The following is a 23,155-nucleotide window of genomic DNA, read 5'->3' as shown; positions in this document are numbered from 1 at the left end:
GAAGTCATGTTCCATAATCTATCACATGCTGAGCGCACCGTTATTTGTATTATTAATAGGATTTGTGAAGCATCTCGCTGTAATCGAAATCACTGTTAATTCAGTCTGATATCGTCGATCAGTATGACATAATGGGAACGTGGGTCATGTGTCAAATATGATAACTGATTAACCATGTTAATCACAAAAGAGTTGTTTCTCCCTCTCCTCGCACAAAGCATTCCCCTTTTGGGAATGAGTTTGTATTGAAATCTTTTTATTTACCGGTTCGTGTCTGTTAAATAAACCATTTTTATAACGAAATTACTGAGACCCAGACTCTCTGGACTAGAAATTGCGAACAGGAAAGTCTTTGATGAAGTATTTCCTTTTGACTGACAATTCGGGGACCATTTTAGTGCCACCGTTTTTGAGTCCCAAAAACCATCTATTCTTCTGAAAGTTTTATTTACAACAAGGAAAATAAAAAGGGGAGGAAATAATCATTTCACTTTTACAGTTTTGTTATCTCATTTTTGATCATTAATTGCAGTTATCCTTATAACACATTTCCTATCATATAAAGTTCATTGTATCAAAATCGTACAACCAGTCAACAGGTTCCACATTTTAACCATTTCCGCAACATCTTGACGAATTGTTCTCCGCCATATCACTACTATCGGCAACAACCAATCGATTACTGCGTCGCAACGAATTCGTTCGACTGTCTGTATTCTCCGTTTGCTTTGCATCATGTGATGCAATCATCTGTTTGTGTATGGGGTAACGAACAAGTGAATTTAGTCAACAAATCAAATTACAAAATATTTTACAAAAAGCCAACACTTGCCATATTAGTTAGCTCTAGAAATAGTTCCTCCACTCCGATATTGTTTTTCGCCGATGTTTCGAAGTGTTTGGCACCGACACTTTCTGCGTAGCTGCAAATACAAATCAGTTAGATTAGAAGTGGTTCACGAAGGGGTAATGACCCCTTCGACATTTTCAGGAGGTTAGGAATTTTTGGGGCTATCTCGCTTGAGTTTGAGAATGATTTCAGTGAACAAAAGTGCGCAATAGTCTCTGCTATGACCATTTACCTTTCAGCTGTTTCCAGCGGCACATTTATGTCTTTTTGCAAATCAATTTTATTGCCAGCAATAGCCAAAACAATATCTGCACCCAGCATCATTTTGAGTTCTCTAACCCAATTCTTCACCTGTTAATTGGAAAATGGTTTGGTTACTTCTTGCGCCGGCTGTGCAAAATTACTCGCAAAGAAAATTACTTTTTGGAATGAACCTTCGTCAGTCACATCGTACACCAAAATCGCTCCGTTCGACGACCTATAGTAAATTGGTCCTAGCGCATGAAACCTACAAGTAAATTTGCAATATTGTCGGTGATGATTCATCGGAAATTATCTTTTTCGATTAAAATGTTTTTGTGTTTGTGACAAACACCGGAACACATTATACTGTTCCATCTAGAGCTCCATACAGATCTATCTCTATATGGAATACGTACCTTTCCTGTCCAGCTGTATCCCAAATGTTCAAGTGTATCCTATTTCCGTTGTAATTTATTTTTTTGGTTAAAAATGAAGCCTGAAAAATATGGAAATGGATCGATCAGAAGCCATTCAAGTGCACCTACTTGTTCTTCGTCTGATGTTTACGAGAACAAAGTAAAAATTCATGCGAATATTTTGCCATATATTTACCTGCAACGTTGTTATATGTTTCTTGTTAAACTTATCTTCTACGTATCGTAGTACCTGCGGGAATAGAAAAAAATGTTTATCTCGCATTTAGCAGCAATAGTACTCACAATACAAAGCAAATTGATAAATTAATTTAAGTATTGTTGTAAATAGATATGTAACATACCAGTGAAGTTTTGCCTACGCATCCCTCGCCTAATAACACAACCTTAAAACTATACTTATTTTCCGTCGTATTTTGCATGTTTCACGATTTTATATTTCACAGGAAAATTACACCAAAAGTATCATTTTGCCAATCAAAGATTTTGACTTTTTTTTATATTTTTCTCTTGCGAGCAAATTTTTATTGTTAAAAAAAAACACTTTGGATTGACGTTTGACAGTTGTCATCATTATTAAAATGAATCTAAGCCATGTGTGGTTTAGAGCCAAGTCAATTGTTACTGTCAGTTCTGTCATTGTAGGTACAATGCAAGCAAGACTGTAAAGAAGAGGTCACGCAGATCGTCATATATAAAAAGACTTTATTGACACTGCTCTTACACAAAGTAGCCCAATGACTCAGTATTCGCCTAGTCGGTTGGCCTGTAGAGGCGCCACATTTTTTTATGGTACTTCATTCTTACTGGACTATTTTTTTGTGAAACAACTTCACATTGATTCATTCCTATGAAATGTCACAGCAGTGAAGTTGGTTCACATGAAAATAAGCGCAGTGACAGCAGTAATTTTATGACAGAATGTACTAAAATATCGTAAAACTCTATTACATTTCTTCTTAGTTTCTAAACATCATTCTCCTATAATTGACAAACTTTTCATGATACATAGATTCGGACCTGTGGCCTCTGGCACCGATGTACAGTCCAATCACTTCAATATTGGTGATGCTATATTTTGAGCTGAATTTTAGCTGCTGAAATGAGGAATGCAAATTTCTTTGTTTTCGAGATCGACGGAGTTGAATTGGTCAATTTCTGATTCCATTCTAATTTTCGGGTCGATGATGAAACCTTTATTTGAGATTGGCTTATATGTGAAAATATCAACTCGTCTGCTGAAGCCGTTGATGTCCATACATGCGACTTCTTCCAAAACAATTCAGCCTCTGTCCCTGAGTTTCGTTGCTAAAAGGGACCTGATACTATGGTTGCGATTGTTACGTAAAGCCTCACCACGCGGATATTTGCCAAGTGTCCTAATGTTTCAAACTCGTCGCAGTGTCTGCAACGGCCATTGCCTTGACCATTGGGCCATACCACGTCCTTTCGTCGGGAGGGCGGACCAGTCGTCATTTTGTTGCATATTGAACTTATGGTCTGGATTAAGAAGAGGCGTAGAAACTAAACGTTCCACCTGATTTCTTAATTGCTGTATGATGCTTGTTTCGTGTAACTGGAGAAATTGTTGTAAGAAATGTGCAACTTTTCGGTTTTTGATCACCTTTCACTAGCCACACAAGCTTCGAAGAATTTTTTTTGAAAGTGATTTTAACTTCTAGAATACCTTTTTAAGCACATATAAAAAAGTCCACTGGCAGTTGCCTCCGATTTCGGTAGACTGTTTCTCAAAAGAACCCCTCATTTTGTAACGGATTTTTTTAAATGGGCTGAACAGATACTATCGCAACAGATTCGCTAGATAATCGGCCGTATCGAGTTCTACTTTTCATTAATAATAATTGCAGCCCAGAGCAATGACTCATTTTTCACGGTGTCCCTCAATCAAAATAAATTTTTATGGAAAGGTATACCACAAGATAATTCCATGAAAAATGAGCTTAAAACAGGCTAAAGTTGACTTCGACCAGATCATTCCCTCATACATAAATATTGATTTAAAAATTTTCGCGAATCAGTTTTTTTTTTTAAATAAATTTAATCAGTTTCCATTTGCCGGTCCAAAATGACGGTTTTTTGATGTCTTTGTAGGTATAAGTTATAAAATAAAAGAAAAGAAAAAAGAAAACAACCAGTTTAAACCAGATATCAGTTGAATCCGCGATGAGATTCTTCATTAAAACTTTATTTCGATTGAGGAAGACCGTGTTTTTACCTATATAAAAAAAAGTTTGATGTTATCCCGAGCAGAGCGAATGCTGTAACATTTTACAGAGCATAGAAAGTATAATTTAAGAGATAAAAAAAAACGAAAACAGACAATAACAGAAATTAACAATAAATTAGCGAGCCGAATCACCCTGACGTAAAATACCCATCATTGATATTTAAAACAGATCACAGTTTCAGTTGATCAACACAATACATCTTGGAATACAACAGTCACGGTCGTGAAACTACAGCAGAACTTTTCGAAAATGTCCAAAATACTTTGCTGTACTCTGATGATTCTAATCGGATTGACTTTCGTAAACTCTGCGGGTATGGATATGGGTATGAAGGACATGGGAAATATTTATTTTTTAAGAGAAGTTCTTAATAAAAATAAAAACGTTACAGAAACCATGATGAAGATGATAAAGGCTGGAGGACAAAATATTTGCGGTTTTGTGCAAATGATGTTACAATCTGCTCCTGGAATGAAAAAAATGATTGAACAAATGATGGGAAATGATGGAAATGATGAAAATTCGATGATAGATCAGGTTTTGGAGAAGTGCAAGAAGGAAGGCTTTCCAATAATGGGACGATAATAAAAACTGGATAATTATAAATCGATGAGCGTTCTATCAATAATTGAAGAGACCAGGCCCAATTTGTTCCATTTTTTTTTGCCAAATCAATGAAATCATGATGATTGGTAAAGGTGACAACACCCTAAAGAAGTAAGTTTTCAGTAAATTGAAAGATCAGACACCGCAAATAAATCAGTCACATGTCGTCTGTTGTATTCCATACATTGGATATATTGGCCACACTTTACAGTATTTGAAATCTAGAACTGGTCAGCATAAGTATAACGTAGACATCAGTAACAATGAACATTTTGTTGTTTCCATCCACTGAAGATGGCATCTATTTGATGTCGAAAATGATTTGGCAAAAATTAATTAATTTTGGTACAAATTGAGCGATACCGACTTTCTCTTCAAAAAACATTTAAATTTGGAACAATTTGAGTTAGATAATGATTCTTAAAAATTCTAACTAACACTTAGTGTGTTATCTGTTAAAATTATAAATTAGAAAATACAATTATTTGCAATAACGATGTGGTCAGTGGCATAAATTTACTACGAAGAAACAGCACCAGTATTCGGCCATGTATTCTAATACTAAAATTTTAAACGTCAAAATGCATCCAGACTCTGTTACATGTATGCGCGTAAATTTCAATGTGTTGTGTGTATTAACTCTTACACAAAGAAAACAGGACTTCTGTCTCAACGAAAGAAATGCATTGACTTCTCGATGTCGGCAGCCTCCAAATATTTCTTATGTTCGTGCTAGATGGTAGAGCTATGGTGCAGTTCAGTGAATATCATTTTTATCTGTTTTGTGCGATAACTTTCTCATCGAACGCGTGATAAATAGCAATGAAAGTATAAACCAGGTATGGTCTGTTCATACAAAGTTTGGCATTCGACCATACCTTGTGTTGACGTTCATTAACAAATAGTTTATGTTCGTTATTTTCGTATAAATTGATATGCCCTTGCACTAGCCGTGATTGTATATGAGGCGAGAGGAACTGTTGGGTCTATGTGCATTCTAGTAAAATTCTTCGTGACTATAAAAGGTTGTAAAAAGTACAAATTGAATACAAACGAGACGATCAAAAAAACTAGTAAAAATGTCTTGCTTGAAGAATCTCCGTAAACAAGATGGTGATTTTTGAACAATCATATATCTTTTTCTGGTTCGATAAGAGTTCAAGAAAACGATTTCGTTTCAAACTGAATTCTAAATGTTCTTTTAAAACTTAAATTCTTTTCAAATCCGAAATGATCTTTCTTTTAATCATGCGACCCTATATAATTGAAAGCGAAACACGGTGTTTTACAAACCCAAAGAGACATTCATAATAGTTATTTATCTACCAAGGTAGGTATGAAGGTATTTTTTCGCAGTAGATGTCGATTGTCGACCCGAGGCGAAGCCGAGGTCGACAAGACGTCGTGTGCGAAAAAATACCGGCATACCTATAGTGGTAGATACAACGTTTTTCGCAATTTCGGGCCATAATCACGTTTCCAATGCAAAACATGTCCTACATTTTGTTCCAAAATTCTTTTGTATACAGAAATTCATTTGAACGATCAAGAAGGCTGCATTATAATACACATTGCAATGTGATGTAAAGAGACGCGTTGAATGAAATCGAGTAGTCAATGCTTAGTATATACGCTTCAACAATACGTTCAGTATAATTGTGTGACTCTATAGCCGAATGGCTATAGTCGCTGCTTTGTGCTCAAAAACCTTTTGGTGTCGGGGGTTCGATTTCTGGTCAATGCAAAATTTTTATTTATAAAAATTTAGCCTTCGTTGAAGGTAATAGGTTCTTTAGCGTGCGAAAAAAAAAGTTGATATCGCACTGCGTGCGAAAAAATTTTGATAACGCACTGCGTGCGAAAAAAAGTTCATATTGCGCTGTGTCCGGGAATACAGTGAAATAAATACCTTCACCTGATGATTATGATGATTATGGACCGGAATTGCGAAAAAAATAAAAATTTCTTCCAACCTGCACAAGTGCAATAGCTATTTTGCTAACATGTGCCTAAATGGAAATTTTGCGCAATAGATGTGGAAATTCAAGCCCTAAGTGTGCCTAAAATTTGAATTTCAAGTGACGCTGCGTTTGAAAGTATTACGCACTTTCCATTTTGAATTTTGACCGCACTTACGGCTTCAATTGTCAACACATCGTTTGGGCAAAATTCCAGTCTAGGCACAAGTTAGCAACAAGATTTTATGTACTGCAGCAACGCACTCCAAGCAAAAGTGCGTCGATTGACATCTGACAAATAGAGTACTATTTTCTATGAAATTTTATCACAACTCTGTTTACAGTGTAAAATTTTGTATGGAGCACTGTCACGTTTCAGTACCCTATTTAGAGTACCACTTTTGCTTGAAGTCTTGAAGTGCGTTGACTGAAGCAATTTTACACTTTCATTGAATGAATATTTACGCACGCGAAATGTATGGATAATATATGAAAAGCAAGAAACACACAGCCTCCCACCATGGGCTTGTTATGCAATATATTCCTTGATTGAACATAAGATTTATTTACATATACAGTTGACTGTATGCATACTGTCAACGCACTTCAAGCATGATTGGTACTCTAAACAGGGTACTGAAACTGGAACAGTGTGTCATACAACTGTAAAACACTGTAAAAAACAGTTTCATACAAAAAAGTACTCTATTTGGCAGCTGTCGACTATGATCACTTTTGCTTGAAGTGCGTTGATACTGTTGAATTTATGGACTACGTGCCGTAATGAATGCGTTTTTTAACGAATATTATGGCTCTGAAGTAAATCAATTATTTATCTTTCAATATTCGTATGAGTTTAACACGATAATTGATGCCGATGCGGCCCCAACTAGAGGTTTCGAATATATCTTCAACGAGTAAGTGTTTTATAATAAAATACTGAAGAACCGTCACTAATATACTTAGTGTTTAGTGAAACCATCAAAGCCACTTTCACCAACCAAGGGGTAATAGCGATTTATATGAAAACAGCGTGCAAGCCAGGTGTAGGCGTCAGACCAAGGGGGTAATCACTAGTAAATCAGTAAATCAAGTAAATCACGGTAAATCACAAAAAATTTTGAAAAATTTTTGAAAAATTTTTAATTGTCACTGGATTACATTTCGAAGTATCGTGGCCGTAAACATATAGGATAAATTTCATGAACTAATACAAATTGAAGTAAATAGATTCAAATTTAGTAGAAAGTTCATTTTTGATTTACTTGATTTACTGTGATTTACTGTGATTTACCGTGATTTACCGTGATTTACTGAGCTAGTAAATCAGTGATTACCCCTCGCGTCAGACATGATTAGCCCTGAACGAAAAATTTGTTTCGTTTTCAGTCATTTCGCATTGTTATAAAATGTCAAACTTGCTAAATTGTCTCTATTGAAATGATTCAATCAAAGAAAATTGGTAGCAAATGCAAGTTTGACATTTTTAGCCCCGTACGAAGTACGAAGGGGCTTATAGGATTACGATGCCGTGTGTAATTGATGGAATTCGAAGCAGACGGTAAGGGCAAAGTGTTTGCCTATGTTCATAGATGACGAATCCGCAATAAAAATTTGGGCCGTCTGTCCGTCTGTCTGTCACGTCGATATCTTGAGTAAATCAAATCCGATTTCAAAAAAATTCCCTGAAAGATAGTCAAAATAGTGAGGCTAGGTTCGAAGATGGGCGATTTTGGGTCGACCACTCCTGAGCTGGGGCTCCATAAGTGATTTAACGTTTTCCGAAGATATCTCTGGCCATTTAAAGGCTACAGTTGTAAGTGATACGTCAAATGAAAGGTATTTACAATACCGATCGATGAAAAAAAAGTTAATGGAAATTGGATGACCGACTCGTGAGTTAGACCCCTTGGTATGAACTAGGTACAGGGCGGCAACCCGTTTATGCTTGAACGTTGGCCAAAGTTGAACGGATTTAGATAGATTTTGCTTTATTAGATAGGTATTGACCGTACCAATCAGGGAAAAAAAAGTTCATGAAATTCGGTTCACCGGAGCGTGAGCTAGGTCTCTTGGAGTAAGCTTATATGAGGCTACTCGGCCGTATAGTGAAGGTCGTGTTTTTTGTTAATATCTCGAGTAAAATTTGACCAAATTTCATGATTTTTGTTTTGTTTGAAAGGTACTAACCAATGTAAAGCAGCCGTACTACTTTCCACCTCCTAACAAAATGGCCGTCGGCCGCCATTTTGGGTTTTTGTAAAAACAATATAAATCGGTGAAAATCATTCTTACAAAGTTATTGATCAGTGGGAAGTGATTGGGTATGTGTGTGTGGTGTTTCAAGGATCCCAAATATGTATATCTATATATAAATATATATAGTATATTGAGCTATATAACGGTATAGATAGTTATTTTGAGCTATATACTACCATATTTATCAGTAAATTGTTTATTTATAGGTAAATATAGGTTAATATAGGACTGAGGAAATTGTAGGTCAATTTGAAATTTGTGTTACGTTTGAAAGGAACATCGTACGGGGCTTCGTAATTGCGCTATGCGCAATTTTTAAGACGTACAAATTTCATAAGAATTTTACTTTACCGACGTTTACGGGAAGAGTAGGGCTACGGACGAACTAGGGTCACGTGCGCAATAGATGTACGGGTTCGTACGGGGCTCAGTCGCAGCAAACGCTCCGACTGTTCTGACGGCTCGTTTCACATGCGAAATGACTCGAAAACAAAAGAAATTCGCCTTTGCATTTAAGAAAGGATTGTCAATCGGTATTCGTTAATAAATATTTAGTTCGACAATGTGTGATGTTTTGTGATTCCCCTATTTTGAGCAGGTTTCCAACATTGAAAGTTATTCCATCGTTCACTGACGTAACGTTACAAAAACCGATAAAATTTAACGTTACCATCAGATCCAAAAATTTTAAGTTATGGCGGAGACCGTGTTTTTACCTATATAAAAAAAGTTTGATTTTATCCCGAGCAGAGCGAATGTTGTAACATTTTATAGAGCATAGAAAGTATAATTTAAGAGATACAAAAAACGAAAACAGACAATAACAGAAATTAACAATAAATTAGCGAGCCGAATTACCCTGACGTAAAATACCCATCATTGATATTTAAAACAGCTCACAGTTTCAGTTGATCAACACAATACATCTTGGAATACAACAGTCACGGTCGTGAAACTACAGCAGAACTTTTCGAAAATGTCCAAAATACTTTGCTGTACTCTGATGATTCTATTCGGATTGACTTTCGTAAACTCTGCGGGTATGGATATGGGTATGGGTATGTTGGATATGGGAAGTATTTTTTTTTTTAAGAGAAGTTCTCAATTAAAATAAAAACGTTACAGAAATGGTAATGAAGATGATAAAGGCTGGAGGACAAAATGTTTGTAGTGCGGTGCAAATGATGTTACAATCTGCTCCTGGAATGAAAAAAATGTTTGAACAAATGATGGGAAATCCGGTGATTGATCAGGTTTTGGAGAAGTGCAAGAACGAAGGCTTTTCAATAATGGGACGATAATAAAAACATTTGGATTTTGAACAATTTGAGTTAGATGATGGTTCTTAAAAATTCTAACTTACTTAGTCTGTTATCTGTTAAAGTTATAAATTAGAAAATATAATCATTTGCAATGTGATCCGTGCGTGGCATAAATTTACTACGAAGAAACAGCACCAGTATTCGGCCATACATCTAAGTCCTTCCATTTATTTGTGTTATATTGTTGGCCGGATAACTGTTTCTTTAACCCTACACATATTGTTGAGAGAAAATGTATGAGCCAGTTTTGTCAAATATTTTTTTCAATTTCATGCAAGATGTAAACCTGATGTACATAAATGCTCAAAGTCTCATAAAGTGTGGATAGTTTACTCTTTACTAACGAGGAAATTTTATCACGATTTGTTGTCTTCATGGTGACCAGTTTCCGAGAGCAGTAAATAATCACACTAGGTTACAAATTAACAAGAGAATTTATTGTAAGAACGACCGAATAGAATAATGGACTAAGACTGCTATACGAATTACAATTTGATTCAATGGACACTTATTACTAAACATGAACGCTACATTATTAGCGTAATAAATAGAGTAATAAAATGCCCTAAAATAGCACGAAGTCATTAGCGTACGGTGCCCAGCCATCTCTTTTGATAATTTTTTCTACAACTCGCGCCATTTAAATAATGACTGTTGGATTTGTGTGAAAGATCCAGTGACGAACTGGCTATCGAAAGGTCCATCGGACGATTTCTGCAAAGAGAAATTTTCAAGGCCCGAAAAATAGAAACTTTCATACACAAATTTAATAAGTCCATCCGGTGATGTCCGATAGCCTGGTATGGCCAGGCCTGGAAAGAACTGCATACGAAACGAAGGTAATAAAAGTTAATTATTTATTGAAGAACGTAGTGAAGTGAAAAGTGAAGTTTCTTCTATGATGCTGACGATTGCACTGAAAGGATCATAGATAAGAGGACTCCACCTAATACGAAATCAATATAAAGCAGCGCTTCCAGCTACGCTTTAATTGCACACTCTCTTCACATTTCTTTCATTTCTATCTGAAATTCTAGATATACTTTGTTTGGTGGAACCAGTAGTACGACAATGCAACATTTTAAAAACGATACTTTTGCATGTTTTCCCCGAATATTCCTGAACTTTTCCAAATTTACACAAAAATATTTTTTTGGAAAATTCATGAAAATTTGGATGTTTTATCAAGAACAGTTCCTATCAAGAACTACACGGTCAATATCGTCAGGAACGATTTTATCGTTTTTTATCGTCTAAAAAAACGATATTATCGTTCAAAAAACGATATTATACGAGGTAGTTGTTGTGACTGATAAGTGTAACGACTACATTAACATTCTACACAACCGCTTACAGTAAAACCAATTCGCGTACTTAAAACCCAAAATATATTCCAAATAAGAAATTGTGCGAAAACGAATTTACAGGTGTGATCTTAAATGTAACTTATTTAGCTACAAAATAATCAGATTTTGTTCGTCTTTGGTATAGGTTGCCATTGTAATTAATATCATCCTGTTTTCTATAGATGGACCATTCCCGCAAATTTAGAGAGACAATTTCTTCCAGATTGTATTCACCTTTGAATCAGTTTCAAATAGACTACGCACCATGAACACTTGAATGCTGCCCACGCCCAACATCAACAGGATCTGACAAATTGACCAGGCATTCACACGGAAATAGTTTTCTTCGGCAACATTACGATCCCGTGCTTCGAACGATTTCAAAATGTCTTGGGTCTGTCTAGCTTTCGATAGATATGCACGGACACGATTGATTGCATTTTGAATGTCTTCCACCTGACGAAGAGAGCGGTTTTTTGTTGGTTTAAATTAATGATAAGAAAACCATTACCGACACACACACAAACGTACCTTCATATCGTAGTATTCTTCTGGACTTAATCCTTCAAAGATATCGTTACCCCAATCATCACTGTCGTGACTACCGTCTTCTATTTCAATGATAATCTCAAAGAAAACCGTCTTCTTGTTGAATGAACTGAATGTGTTATCAAAACAGAAACGATAATCACCATCCGTTGGTGCTTTGTGTCGATGTATGTTATCAGACTTCTTGAAATCGGCGTAAACAATCCGTCCACCCGGTTCAGCCAATTCGAAACTGTTTTGAGAAGCAGAGAAACAAAAATCCGTTCACCATTTTCGATTGTCACACCCGCGTTTTCCCAACAAACCTGATGTCCAGATCTCCATGTCCACCATCGATTACTTGGTACTCGATGTCAATCGTTTCGCCAGCTTTGATATATTGATAAAAACAGTCTTTACTGCCAGCCTCAACCGAGGTGGTCATTTCACGTTCGATACACACAACTTGACTAATTACAAACACCGGAAATATTATGTACTGAAGCAACGAATTAGGCATTTTGTTGTGACTAAATTGACTGGGCGATTAGGGAAGCAATTGAAATGGTTTCGGATCGGCGTGGTAACTAAAGGCGTGAACTTATTTACTCGGTAAACTGTGCATTCGTTTGTAATCAGAAAATTTTGCTCATTTTTCGTTGAAATGGAGACTACTCTTTAGTTTTGTATTGATATCACTGTTACTATTACCGAAAGCACCGCAAAAACAATAAATATTGACAGTTGACCAATTGCATACTACAAAATCCGTTCCAGCGGTCACAGCTGATCGGGAATGCACCAACCTAACAGAAACAAAATTTCTGTGACCGTCCAAGTTTTGTTTTGATTTTGATTGTAGCTGGTTACGTTTCACACGACAATAAAATGTGCCGCAACGAGGAATTTATCAAAGAGATTTTTCATTATTTCATCAATGATCCGTGCAAATACACGACCAATAATGTCATCAAAAGACATACCAAAAATCTTTCCGAATTCGGTGACTACAGTTTTCCGATCAACACGCAAAATTGGGCCCAATTTTTACCGCCTCTTCAGCATTTATCTGTTGACAACATTTTCGACTATCGACAACGATGCGACGATAAATTTGAATCGATTACTGACCATATCAAAGACTTTGTACAGAACAGCCGAAAGTGGACCTTACAAATTGAACAAGCTGTGATAAACGACACTCGTTGTGCCATTTTCCTGAATCGTTACAGTGCATTCCAGTTGACTCTGACCACTGTGTTGAATAATCCAAATTACGGATGTTATGAAGGTGATCAAACGTATGCGGTAGTAAGAAATGATACCGATCCAGGCGACAAAGAACCGTTGACGAAGTATCGCTGCCGGGTCATTCAGAATGTTATTGTCAATTTGACGAAACATTTGAAAGGATCGACACAGAAATCACTTTATGTGACACATAAATCGACCGATTCCGGTGCACCTCAAGGATCCACTAAGATTTTGGTCGGAAATGTTACGAGCACTGACAACAAGGTCTTGAACGTAGACGCAACGGATTATATTCAGTGAGACCATTAGCCAATATAAATGTCGCGAGTCACTAACGCAAATTTTACTATTTCAATTGAACTCGCAGAAAACGTTCCGTTGATATGCAGCTGATGGCACAGCATAAGTATGGATTGAGGGTCAAGAATGAATTGTTCTTCCAAAATTTGATCAACTCTTTGGGTAAAGCTGCTGTTACCATTGATTTGCTGGAGGTAAGACCATCGGGTTCGCTCAAATTGAATATGTCTGGCTGTTCAACGGGACGAAGTAAAGGTGACAGAGAGGCGATTTTCTTGACCTTATAAAACAAAACAAAAATTATTGAAAATCTCATGCCAGGCGCATCGTTTATACTGTACAACTCGGCTAGGATCGAGACATTGTTGAAAAAATATGATCACGGAGTTGCGACCAAATTTTATCCTGAAACACCACCATTGGATCGTGTCGACTTAGCGTTACTTAAAGAGGAGGTAATGAAACGATGTAGAAGATAACACATCATAAAACTAACAAAGTGAAGTAGTAGATTTGATGATCACACGCTTAGCGTTTGCAAAAAGGTTAACAATGATCGTGGTTCATCAAACATTCGAACTCGATCAATAGGTCGAGGGTCGGGTCAATCGAAGAAGAAAAAGATATCTGAGAAGAAATTTGCAAACTAATAAATGTACCGACGCGACGGTCTATCGTAGCTAATTTTCATGGACAAATTTCCTTCCAGGAGGAGTGGATCCTACTATTCAATTACGTTTTGGCGTACCCAAGCCTGATCAATCAAACTATCGGCGAAAATAACAAATTGACTTTTTCGTTGCATTTACTCTGCATGTTTTTGAGTGGGCTGGCGTCGACATTCAGTATTTACTACGCTCGGACACGTATTTTAACGGTAGGTCCCAATTTTACCGGATGATTGAAACAAACGCAACACAAAAATAACGAACGAAAATTTTGCTAGGAAAATCGTCCCCAATTGATGCCGGCTCTTCATGCCAGAATCTATTTGCTGAAATCCATACAAATCATTTTGAACAAATGTTTGGCTATTCTCAACATTGATCCGGTTAAACAGATGTAATGGATATCGTAAAATAGTGTAAAGGGTGCTATCTCTACACAATCGATTTGATTTTTGATTTTCTATTTTTCTACTGAATTCTGCCGATGATTTAAGCTTAAAAATTGTCCCCAAACTCGACGAATAAACGAAAATATTGAGCTCGTTTCTCAATAGCAAATGTTTGCAGAGACTTTCCTTCATTGAACAGTAGTGACCAAAATGACAATATCATGAGGTTATCGATGACATAAGATGCAGTGTACAAAGAAAACGATTTTCCATCAAATACGAATGCGCTGTGATCATTTCAACGTAACGTAATGTAATGCATAAATACAGGCAACTCTATCTGGGACCGTAGTTAAACCACTAGTGGTTTCTCTACCCAGTGAGGACTTCGTCGCTTATTTCCGACACATCGGAGCGAAAAAAAACGATGTTCCTAAGTTATGGAAAGTAGCTTTTTTACCGAATTAGAATCCAGAACTAGCCTGCGGTATCCGCTAAAACAGCCTTTCAGCAATCGTTTTCTATCGGATCTGCTACTTCATTTGATGTAAGTATTTTCAAGTGATTGGATTCAAATCTTTTACTTCTTTGAACAAACTTTTTGCTATATGATCGCATTAGTCAGAGTTTGTCCTTCATATCTGAATTTTGTGTTGTTATCCGAACAGGTTAAACACGACGGTAATGTAATTTTCGGCAGAGCCTATTATTGGTAAATTCATCTACCGAATTTCTTGAAATTTACCGAGATTCACTGAAATTTACCGAAAGTTCACTGAATTTACCGAAATGTAAATTCGGCAAATTCTCGGTAACTTTCGGTAACTTTTCGTAAGTCTTAGTAATTCGATAGATGCATTTACGCTGATTTACGCTAACTCTGGTTAATTTATGAATTTTAGGTTATGAATTACGGTTTCTAAGATGGCTAAGATGCTAAAATGTCATATAAAATTATTTGTCCGGGAACAGTGTCCGCCATTTTAGGCTTCGACTTAACTGTAAATTACAAAAATCGCAGTCGTTGACCTCTCGTGTAGAGTCAGTCCAACCTCAAGTCTTTTTAAAAAATGTATTGCTATGTCAGGAAGAAAGTGATCAAAAGTCGGGAGTAACTTTATAGAAATACACGTATGTACATATTTACACCGTATCCTTCTTCAATGATGCTATTGGTTTCCAAAATGACACAGAACGTGAGAATTTTACATAAGGTAAGGTAGTCTCCCTCCAATTGCTACGACGATTTTCGAATGCAGGGTACGATAATCTCTCTGGTCCTTACAATTTATTGAGTCCAAAGAATTCCCGTCAAAATTTAACGTAATTAATGGACAGACCCTTTTGGTGACATCATGCTAAAATTCATTGATTCATTGGCTAAGAGATTTCTCTACTGTTTGCCTAATATTGGCATTGTTTTGCATGCATGCATCTCAACAATAAACGGGAAGATGGAATTATTTACGAAAAATTTAAAGAATAACAACATTTGGCAGGACCCAACTGGCCGTATGGGCAATTAGTGTCCGAAGGGCTTTTCGTTTTTTGTATGAATGAAGGACAATTAATAGTTGTTACGTATTTGCTGTATGGACGGTAGATTTTAGGTAATTTCGTGAGTTGTAGTCCGACGCAGTGAGAGTGAAAAGCAAAAATACCTAAGATCTACCGTCCACAACTTTCCATGCTGAGTGACCAAATTAGGAGAAAAGTTCTGAAATTTTGTTCCCAGGCATGACGAAGCTTTTTACAAATTTTCATCATAAAATGCCCGAAGGGCTTTTTCTAGCCAGTTCGACCCTGACAGTCGGTTTGATCTTTTTTTTTTAAATAATGAAAGAAATATATATGTGCATGCATGCATATATACATCAGCAATGTACACTGCTGAGACTGACACTGCTATTTATATGTGTGCATGTGCATGAAGAATTATCTAAAATTTGATAGCGAATTGATCTATTGAAATGAATGGAAATGCAAAAATCTTTTGTTTTTATCAGCTGTTGACCAGCAAATGTAGTGGTTGCCTCATTCTTTTTCTGATGCTGCTGTCGGTTATACTACGCGATTATTCTTGAATTCATTCTCTATAATGTGCGTCTTCCGTTGTATTTGTTTGTTATTAATCGTTGCGAATTGTGTTCGATGCGAAAAACAACTCTTCACTTCCAACCACACCATCAACTTAGGTAACTTGAACTAAAGTCTTCGCAACCTTTGGAAACAGAATCAGAACGGTTCCCATTAATGTGGACAAACTCACACATCATGTACCGGTCGCCACTCAATCTCATTTAAACGGTAAACGTATTTTCCGACAGGTTCAATAATCATAATCGACGCTTCTCAGCCGCCCGTCGATGACATTACATTTTATGGGGAATACTCAATGAAAGCCTTCAGCATCAACACAATCAGTGTGTACAATTTCACCGATTCAAAATACGGCTTCGGAATACTTCAAGTGCACGCATGCTGGTATAATTTGACCCTGTCATTCAACAAAACAATTCAACCAAATTTCTACGAAAATGGCACCAATTTGGGCTTCACATTGTATCCATCACGACAGAAAACGCAAGACGTCTACCTGCACAATTACAACTACTTTACATCCGTCAACATAAGCGTTGCACTCATAATGTACAATAAAACGACGCCCGAACCCGGTGGCTGCAACATGGAATATTCAGTGGCCAATGCACCTGTTCTGGTTGTTACCTATCGCAAAGAGTACATAAGCATTGACACTCCATTGGCAGCATATCGCGCCGATGAGACTAATGAAGTGAAACGATGCAATGTCAGTCTATCCTATATGGGTTATCATTTGTTTTTGAAGCGGGGTGACTATACGTGTCGATCACTGTTCGATGGCATCAAACGCTTAATGACTATCGGCAGTGCTAGGGATAACGGCATTTTGGTATGAACGGACTTTCGTCGCATTGAGGTTTGAAGTGAATTAAAATTTTATTTTCTATCAAAATGTTTAAAGGGAGCATCAGTTCCGGGAGGCGTAGCCCATAGACGGAAATATGCAGCGATTCCTGGAACGGGAATTGTTTTCCAAACGATTGTTTCAGGGAAATGGGGTACATCGTCTTATGTGCCAGCGTTTAGCATATCGTGTTCACCAGCACTGTGGGAAACCAGCTGTAACATTTTTGGTAAATATTGCTCCACACAGAGACGGTATCGAATGACCCCCATCACAATTTCACTTTATACTCATCGGTACAGATACGGCCACATACCACGTTTTGGCTGGAATATTGATCACAGTTGGAATTATTCGAGGCTATTTCAGTCATGTTTTGAGGGCAGTCAGCGTTTTTATCGATGGTTTCATTTTTGGCTTACTTACGGTATTCTACACAATTTACTTGTATGATGCTGATATATCCGAAGGTACCCGTTCTGCGCAATGCTCTTTTTTTGCCATACACATTTTTTTCGTGACTTTTTTTTACAGATAAACTTGAACAGTTTCTCATCATTGGAGCCTTATTTATCGCCATTCTGGTGACCATTTTGTTCATGTGCTTCGAAATACTACACAAAAGTTGCACGCTCATATCGAATATCATTGTTGGATACCTGTTGGGTGCGTTCATCGTTTACTTCATCGATGATTATTTCTACGATTTCAAGAGTTACGGTTGGATGTACGAAACGGTTTTTGTCGGAAGTATATTGGCAGTAATGATCGTAATAACCGTTTGCCCATCACTTGGACCACTCGTTCTGAGTGCCACGTGCGGATCATTCTACATCGTTCAGGGATTGTGCTACATTTACGGTAATCATTTGAACTATGTCGTTTTCAATGCGCTGCGATATACATCAGTGGACGGTTTTCGGAAGGTGCATTCGACGCCGGCAGTGAACATTGAAGGTAAAGTGAATGGTAGCATTCCGGATCAGTTTTCTAGGTAGAGGTTGCGTGTAGCACTAGAAAATAAACAACGAAAAATTCGCGAAAATTCAGGCAGTGCGTTAGTCCATCCCAAAACACTAAATGCTCAGTCTCAAAATGTTCCAATTAAACTCGAAGCTAACTCGACGTGACCGTTAAAATTCCGCTAATTCTTATGGTTGATTAGAGAAAAGTTTACGAAAGGTTTAGGGCCGAGATCCTCACATGACATGTTCATTTTGACCGACTACACGCTTTCGAACTTATTCGTTCAAATGGACCTAAACAAAATGTTTTAAAGTAAATTCAGCTCGTTGCATCACACCAAGGGCAGATTCCGCCAATAACGGTCTGTTGCGTTACAATTTTTAAGACTGAATACTCTAGTTTCAGGCTTTAAACTTGTCCTTTCTCTATTGCCTCAAAGTGTTAAAAATTTGATCTGAGGTAACTGGTCTGGTCGTACAAAACTATTGCAATTGGCAGAGGTCTGCATTTTCAAACCCATATTCTACAGCGATCTCCGCTATCAAAAATTTTTCTCCGCCAATAACGGATTCGTTCCATAGTTTTTCACTCTCTATCGTCTCTAGCAACTTTTATTCCTTCACCATAGAATCTCAGGCGTCCCTGATAGACGATTTTACAGATTTTGAAAATGTGGGAGGACATCCAAAACTTTCGGGAATGGAAAGAGCCTGAAAAACTGTGGAACAAATCCGTTGTTGGCGGAGAAAAAAATTTGATAGCGGAGAATTGCCGAGGCTTTAAAGTTCCAATTCAAAAAAATATGCCCTTAATCAAATAAGTGACATGTCAACGAACATACCTCCGTCCGCATGCACGTTTTTTTAAAACGAAACTATAATTTACAACTGAGGAGAGGAGGACAACCTATGCATGAACCGAAAAAAATTTATTTGGAAAAGGTCTTTTTGTGACGGTCATAACTCTCCTTAACTAGCTGTAGTGTCCAGTAAAATATAATAGGTGCAAGGCTGATGAATGGCATTCTCCATTTTTTTTGACTGATCTCAAGCACATAATAGAGTGTTCTGGTGAGAGGGAAGGAAATATAATTTAGACCAGTTATTTTACCTTGCCGTGGGGAATATGTCAAAATTTTTTGTGAAAATAGGCAATAACAGAACTCTCGCTCTGATCATAAAGTAGGTTTCCACTCAACAAAAAGTACTATGTGAGAGAGCCTTGAGAGAGCGAGCTGACAAGTAAACAAAGTCAAAATTGAACAAATGCAATTTTGTCTCTCACACGGAGTACTTTTTTGGTAAGTGGAAATCAAGCCCAATACTCTGTTAATAAAAGTTGTGTCAGGAAGGCTGATCTACTTTTCGTTGATAGAATCAGTGAAAAAATGACATGGCCAATTTCGGGTAACTTATTTACTGAAAATTACCGGAACTTACCAAAAATACAATGAATTTACCAAATTTTACCAGCAACGTTTTTCGATAAATTTCAGTAATTTTTGTAATAAAATCAGAAACAATGAGTCCCCGATCAATGATCACTAGTGCACATAAGTAGCTCTTTTTTGGAATTAAGTTTTTCAAAATTATCGATTTTTCATGAACGAAATAATTAAAGAAATCGGACCTATTTTCCAGTGGACGAAAGCACTATAAAATGTCGTGGATATTTTTTAAAATCTTTCTTGTGCACGGAATAATTTGAGTAGAGGAACTGAGACTCGAATATACACTTCAAAAGTATACATTCATCATGACACTATCCTTCTTGTTGCATGTTTGGTGTCATTCCAAATCTGAGACCAGTAGCAATCAGGGGAAACAGATGTTTTTGACGTTTTCGTTGCGTTTCGGATACAGGGGAGTTAAGAAGTTTTAGGAAATAGTTAAATTTCTACTTATCTCAGTGTAGATGTAGAGTAACTTTAAACTCAATTTGCTCCGAAAGTACATGCAATTAGCACTCAATGACACTCCACACGACCTTTTACATTTCATGAACCTGGAGAGATTTCCATAAGTAAAGTATATGTTTTCGGTTTTCCGTCACCTCAGTGAGGAATATTTTTTGAAAGTCATTTTGAATTCTATGCATCCCTTTCTAAGTACATTCGGTAGAACCAATACTCTCTCTAGAATACAAAGTCTCAGCTCTATGTGTCAAATTCACGCCTTCTACATTCGGACTGACTACGCTGTAATGTACAAGTAAATTCCAAAGGCTATTCTTTCAGCACCTTAATAAAAGTAGTTTGGTTGCTAGAGAGGGTATCGGTAGAACTTCTCTTTTTGAAACAATTTGTATGGACATGAAAACCATCAACTCTAAAATTCACATTTCAGACCTTTGGTTCCTACTACTTTGGTTGGTATTGGGCATTTCTGCAGTTTTCTTCCAATTAGAGCTACGAAAACAGCGACATTATTCGGGCGATATTACAGAAAGAGCTCCGCTTATATCCCGTATGACTCGCGGTTCGGATGAAGTGTTTGAGTCGCCCGAATCAAACACACGCTTTTTGAAGCAGCTCCACAGTCGACGGAATTAGTGGAATGGAGCCGGAAATGAGAGAATTCCAAGACTCGTTAATATTGTAGAGCTCGAACTTTGGCTGTTTGTATAATTTATGAGGACAAATGAAGGAATAATTGGTTTGAGAGTAAAAAGGAATTTTGATTTTGTTGTTGTTAAGAAGCGCGATGTAATTTGATTTGAATAAAAACATTTAATAAAAAATAAATTGCACATGCGGTTACGTTACGAACAGTTGATGATCCTCTATATTTTATATACAATAAATATTCACTTAATTGGTACATTATCGGTGAGTTCCCACAGCTCAGAACACTCTAACGATGATTTTTTCTAGATTTTCTTTAAAGGATGCTAAATTTCCCTCAATAACTTCCTCAACAATTACAACATTTTCTCGTAATCATACACTTTGGGTTCCATGAATTTATTGATTTAGGTATGACGGCACATGGTAATATGATGCCAAGTTATAAAAGGCTCTACGTTCGCTCAACCTTTGCTCATAATCGGCAGCAAGTTCTTGGCCCCATCGATACTGACACGGATTGCACACCAAAACGTCCAACAGGAAGCAAATTCCATTGATCATCGACAGCGTACCTTTGACCAACAATTCCGGTCTGTAATCATAGACCAAATTCACTATGCCACAGCTGGAATACATAACGAATGCAATGAACTGGAAAATGATCTCGGTACGGCTTAAATAATGCAAATTGATATGGTCTCGATCCCATGTTTCGGCGAAGCGCATAGTGCTAACTGGAAAGTCGAATGTCGGTTAGTTTCAGCTCATTTCCGTATATTTTTGAGAGAATATACGTGCAATAATTGCCAACAATGCGACGGTACAACCAATGAACGTTAAACTGAACAGTGGATCGAATCGATATTCGTAGCCCCATTTCTCCGTCACAAAGTGCATTATCAAACATGTTACCGATAGAGACTGAATTGAAATGATTCGCAGAATTAGAAAATTGTTTTAGAGTAAAAAAAGTAAATAGAGAATGTTACCAGTTGTATGGCGTGCATAATAGATATGTTATAATTTTGGAACAGAGTCATTATCGTTGATGCGAATTGGTTTCCTTTTACAAAATCTCCTTTTTACAAAAAACAACTGACATCCGAAGACAAAGGGAATACCGAATTCAAGAACAAAAATTTTAAGCATTGATTAACTCTGAAAACATGGTAGATGGCGCAGTTGTAACGCTGCTACACATTGAAAAATAAGGGATGTGATCATTCTGTTTGTAGAATTTCGAACAAATATCTTGACTTTTCAACTACAGAGTGTTATGATGAAAGAGAAAGAAATATTTTGACAAGTACCCCAAGGCAACTTATAATAAACTGGTCTTCGGTCTTCTCACTCACATCATAACATGTTGAAAGAGAAGCAAATACTTTGACAAGTACCCCAAGGCAAGTTATAAATAAATGATCTTCGGTTTTCTCGCTCTGATCATAACACTCTACTTTATCATGTCCGGAGCGATAGCGGAGGACTTGACGCAGTCTAACCACCAAAAAAAGGACGAAGAATTTTTTTTTGACGCATCAACTATGTACATTCGAACATTCTACTTTCTTCCCTTTGGTCAATATCACCACAAAACCTAACCCATCATGTTCTCACTTCAAATACGAGCAAAACGCACTATCACTCGACTATGTAGGTTTGAAATTACCGGAGATTCATACAAAATTGATTTTTTCCAAACAATCAAAATCTTTCAACTTACTCTGCATCTATCTGTCTATCTATCGACGGGCTATCTCGGAAAGTAGTCAGTCAATCTCCATGAAATTTTGCAGGAGCCTCAGGTTTAGCATAAAAATGAAAATGTGATACGCCATTACCCCAGGAAAAAACCGAATTTTGTCGGGAACGCATTTCCGGCTGTAGCTCAGCTGTATTGAAACCTACAGAGACGTGTGACCCATCAAATGAAATGTATTTTCCACACGAATCGAACAAAAAAATAGTTTTGTATGCTTGCTAAGAGGACCGAAAGTAAAGCTGTCAATTCGCGGGGCGAAAGCTTTCGCTTTCGCCCCTTGAATTGACATTTCTTTACTTTCGGTCCTCTTAGCAAGCATACAAAACTTAATACGTAACTCTTTCGGCCTACTCAATCGATACGTAAATAACTAATAGGTGCAGATTCGGTTATGAGGGATAGGGAGTCACTTTGTTCGGCAAAGTCTCAGAGTTTTACGAGTGTAACATCGTGGTATATGTGAAAAATGTCAAAAGTTGGAAATGGGTGGGTCAATTAGGGTTTTAGA

The 23,155-nt window shown here is 37.0% G+C and overlaps 5 protein-coding genes across 5 annotated transcripts; 2 read left to right on the top strand and 3 right to left on the bottom strand.

Moving 5' to 3' along the window:
- Positions 1 to 430: 430 nt before the first annotated feature.
- Positions 431 to 2,127, bottom strand: LOC119067382 (ras-related protein Rab-21). Its single transcript, XM_037170303.1, has 7 exons — positions 1,872 to 2,127; positions 1,706 to 1,759; positions 1,510 to 1,589; positions 1,271 to 1,358; positions 1,083 to 1,201; positions 833 to 923; positions 431 to 750 (listed from the first exon to the last, which is right to left on the bottom strand). The coding sequence occupies exons 1-7, from the start codon at positions 1,947 to 1,949 to the stop codon at positions 610 to 612; spliced, it is 651 nt and encodes a 216-aa protein (XP_037026198.1). The 5' UTR covers positions 1,950 to 2,127; the 3' UTR covers positions 431 to 609.
- Positions 2,128 to 11,291: 9,164 nt separating this feature from the next.
- Positions 11,292 to 12,551, bottom strand: LOC119067381 (transmembrane emp24 domain-containing protein 5). Its single transcript, XM_037170302.1, has 3 exons — positions 12,122 to 12,551; positions 11,799 to 12,048; positions 11,292 to 11,723 (listed from the first exon to the last, which is right to left on the bottom strand). Exons 1-3 carry the CDS (start codon positions 12,313 to 12,315, stop codon positions 11,469 to 11,471), a joined length of 699 nt encoding a protein of 232 aa, XP_037026197.1. The 5' UTR covers positions 12,316 to 12,551; the 3' UTR covers positions 11,292 to 11,468.
- On the top strand, positions 12,295 to 14,577 carry LOC119067380 (DALR anticodon-binding domain-containing protein 3). The gene is made up of 5 exons (XM_037170300.1): positions 12,295 to 13,345; positions 13,417 to 13,604; positions 13,671 to 13,804; positions 14,059 to 14,226; positions 14,296 to 14,577. The coding sequence occupies exons 1-5, from the start codon at positions 12,684 to 12,686 to the stop codon at positions 14,413 to 14,415; spliced, it is 1,272 nt and encodes a 423-aa protein (XP_037026195.1). The 5' UTR covers positions 12,295 to 12,683; the 3' UTR covers positions 14,416 to 14,577.
- A 1,819-nt stretch (positions 14,578 to 16,396) lies between these two features.
- On the top strand, positions 16,397 to 21,057 carry LOC119067375 (transmembrane 7 superfamily member 3-like). Its single transcript, XM_037170296.1, has 6 exons — positions 16,397 to 16,601; positions 16,734 to 17,338; positions 17,411 to 17,582; positions 17,656 to 17,823; positions 17,888 to 18,310; positions 20,665 to 21,057. The coding sequence occupies exons 1-6, from the start codon at positions 16,505 to 16,507 to the stop codon at positions 20,868 to 20,870; spliced, it is 1,671 nt and encodes a 556-aa protein (XP_037026191.1). The 5' UTR covers positions 16,397 to 16,504; the 3' UTR covers positions 20,871 to 21,057.
- On the bottom strand, positions 21,001 to 22,026 carry LOC119067378. Its single transcript, XM_037170298.1, has 3 exons — positions 21,875 to 22,026; positions 21,680 to 21,806; positions 21,001 to 21,619 (listed from the first exon to the last, which is right to left on the bottom strand). The coding sequence occupies exons 1-3, from the start codon at positions 21,923 to 21,925 to the stop codon at positions 21,282 to 21,284; spliced, it is 516 nt and encodes a 171-aa protein (XP_037026193.1). The 5' UTR covers positions 21,926 to 22,026; the 3' UTR covers positions 21,001 to 21,281.
- Between the last annotated feature and the right edge of the window lie 1,129 nt (positions 22,027 to 23,155).

Source organism: Bradysia coprophila (genome assembly GCF_014529535.1).
Source record: "Bradysia coprophila strain Holo2 chromosome X unlocalized genomic scaffold, BU_Bcop_v1 contig_12, whole genome shotgun sequence".
NCBI classification, from domain to species: Eukaryota; Metazoa; Arthropoda; class Insecta; order Diptera; family Sciaridae; genus Bradysia; species Bradysia coprophila.
Note: the sequence above shows the minus strand (reverse complement) of the source record. Positions and strands in the feature narration are given on the sequence as shown.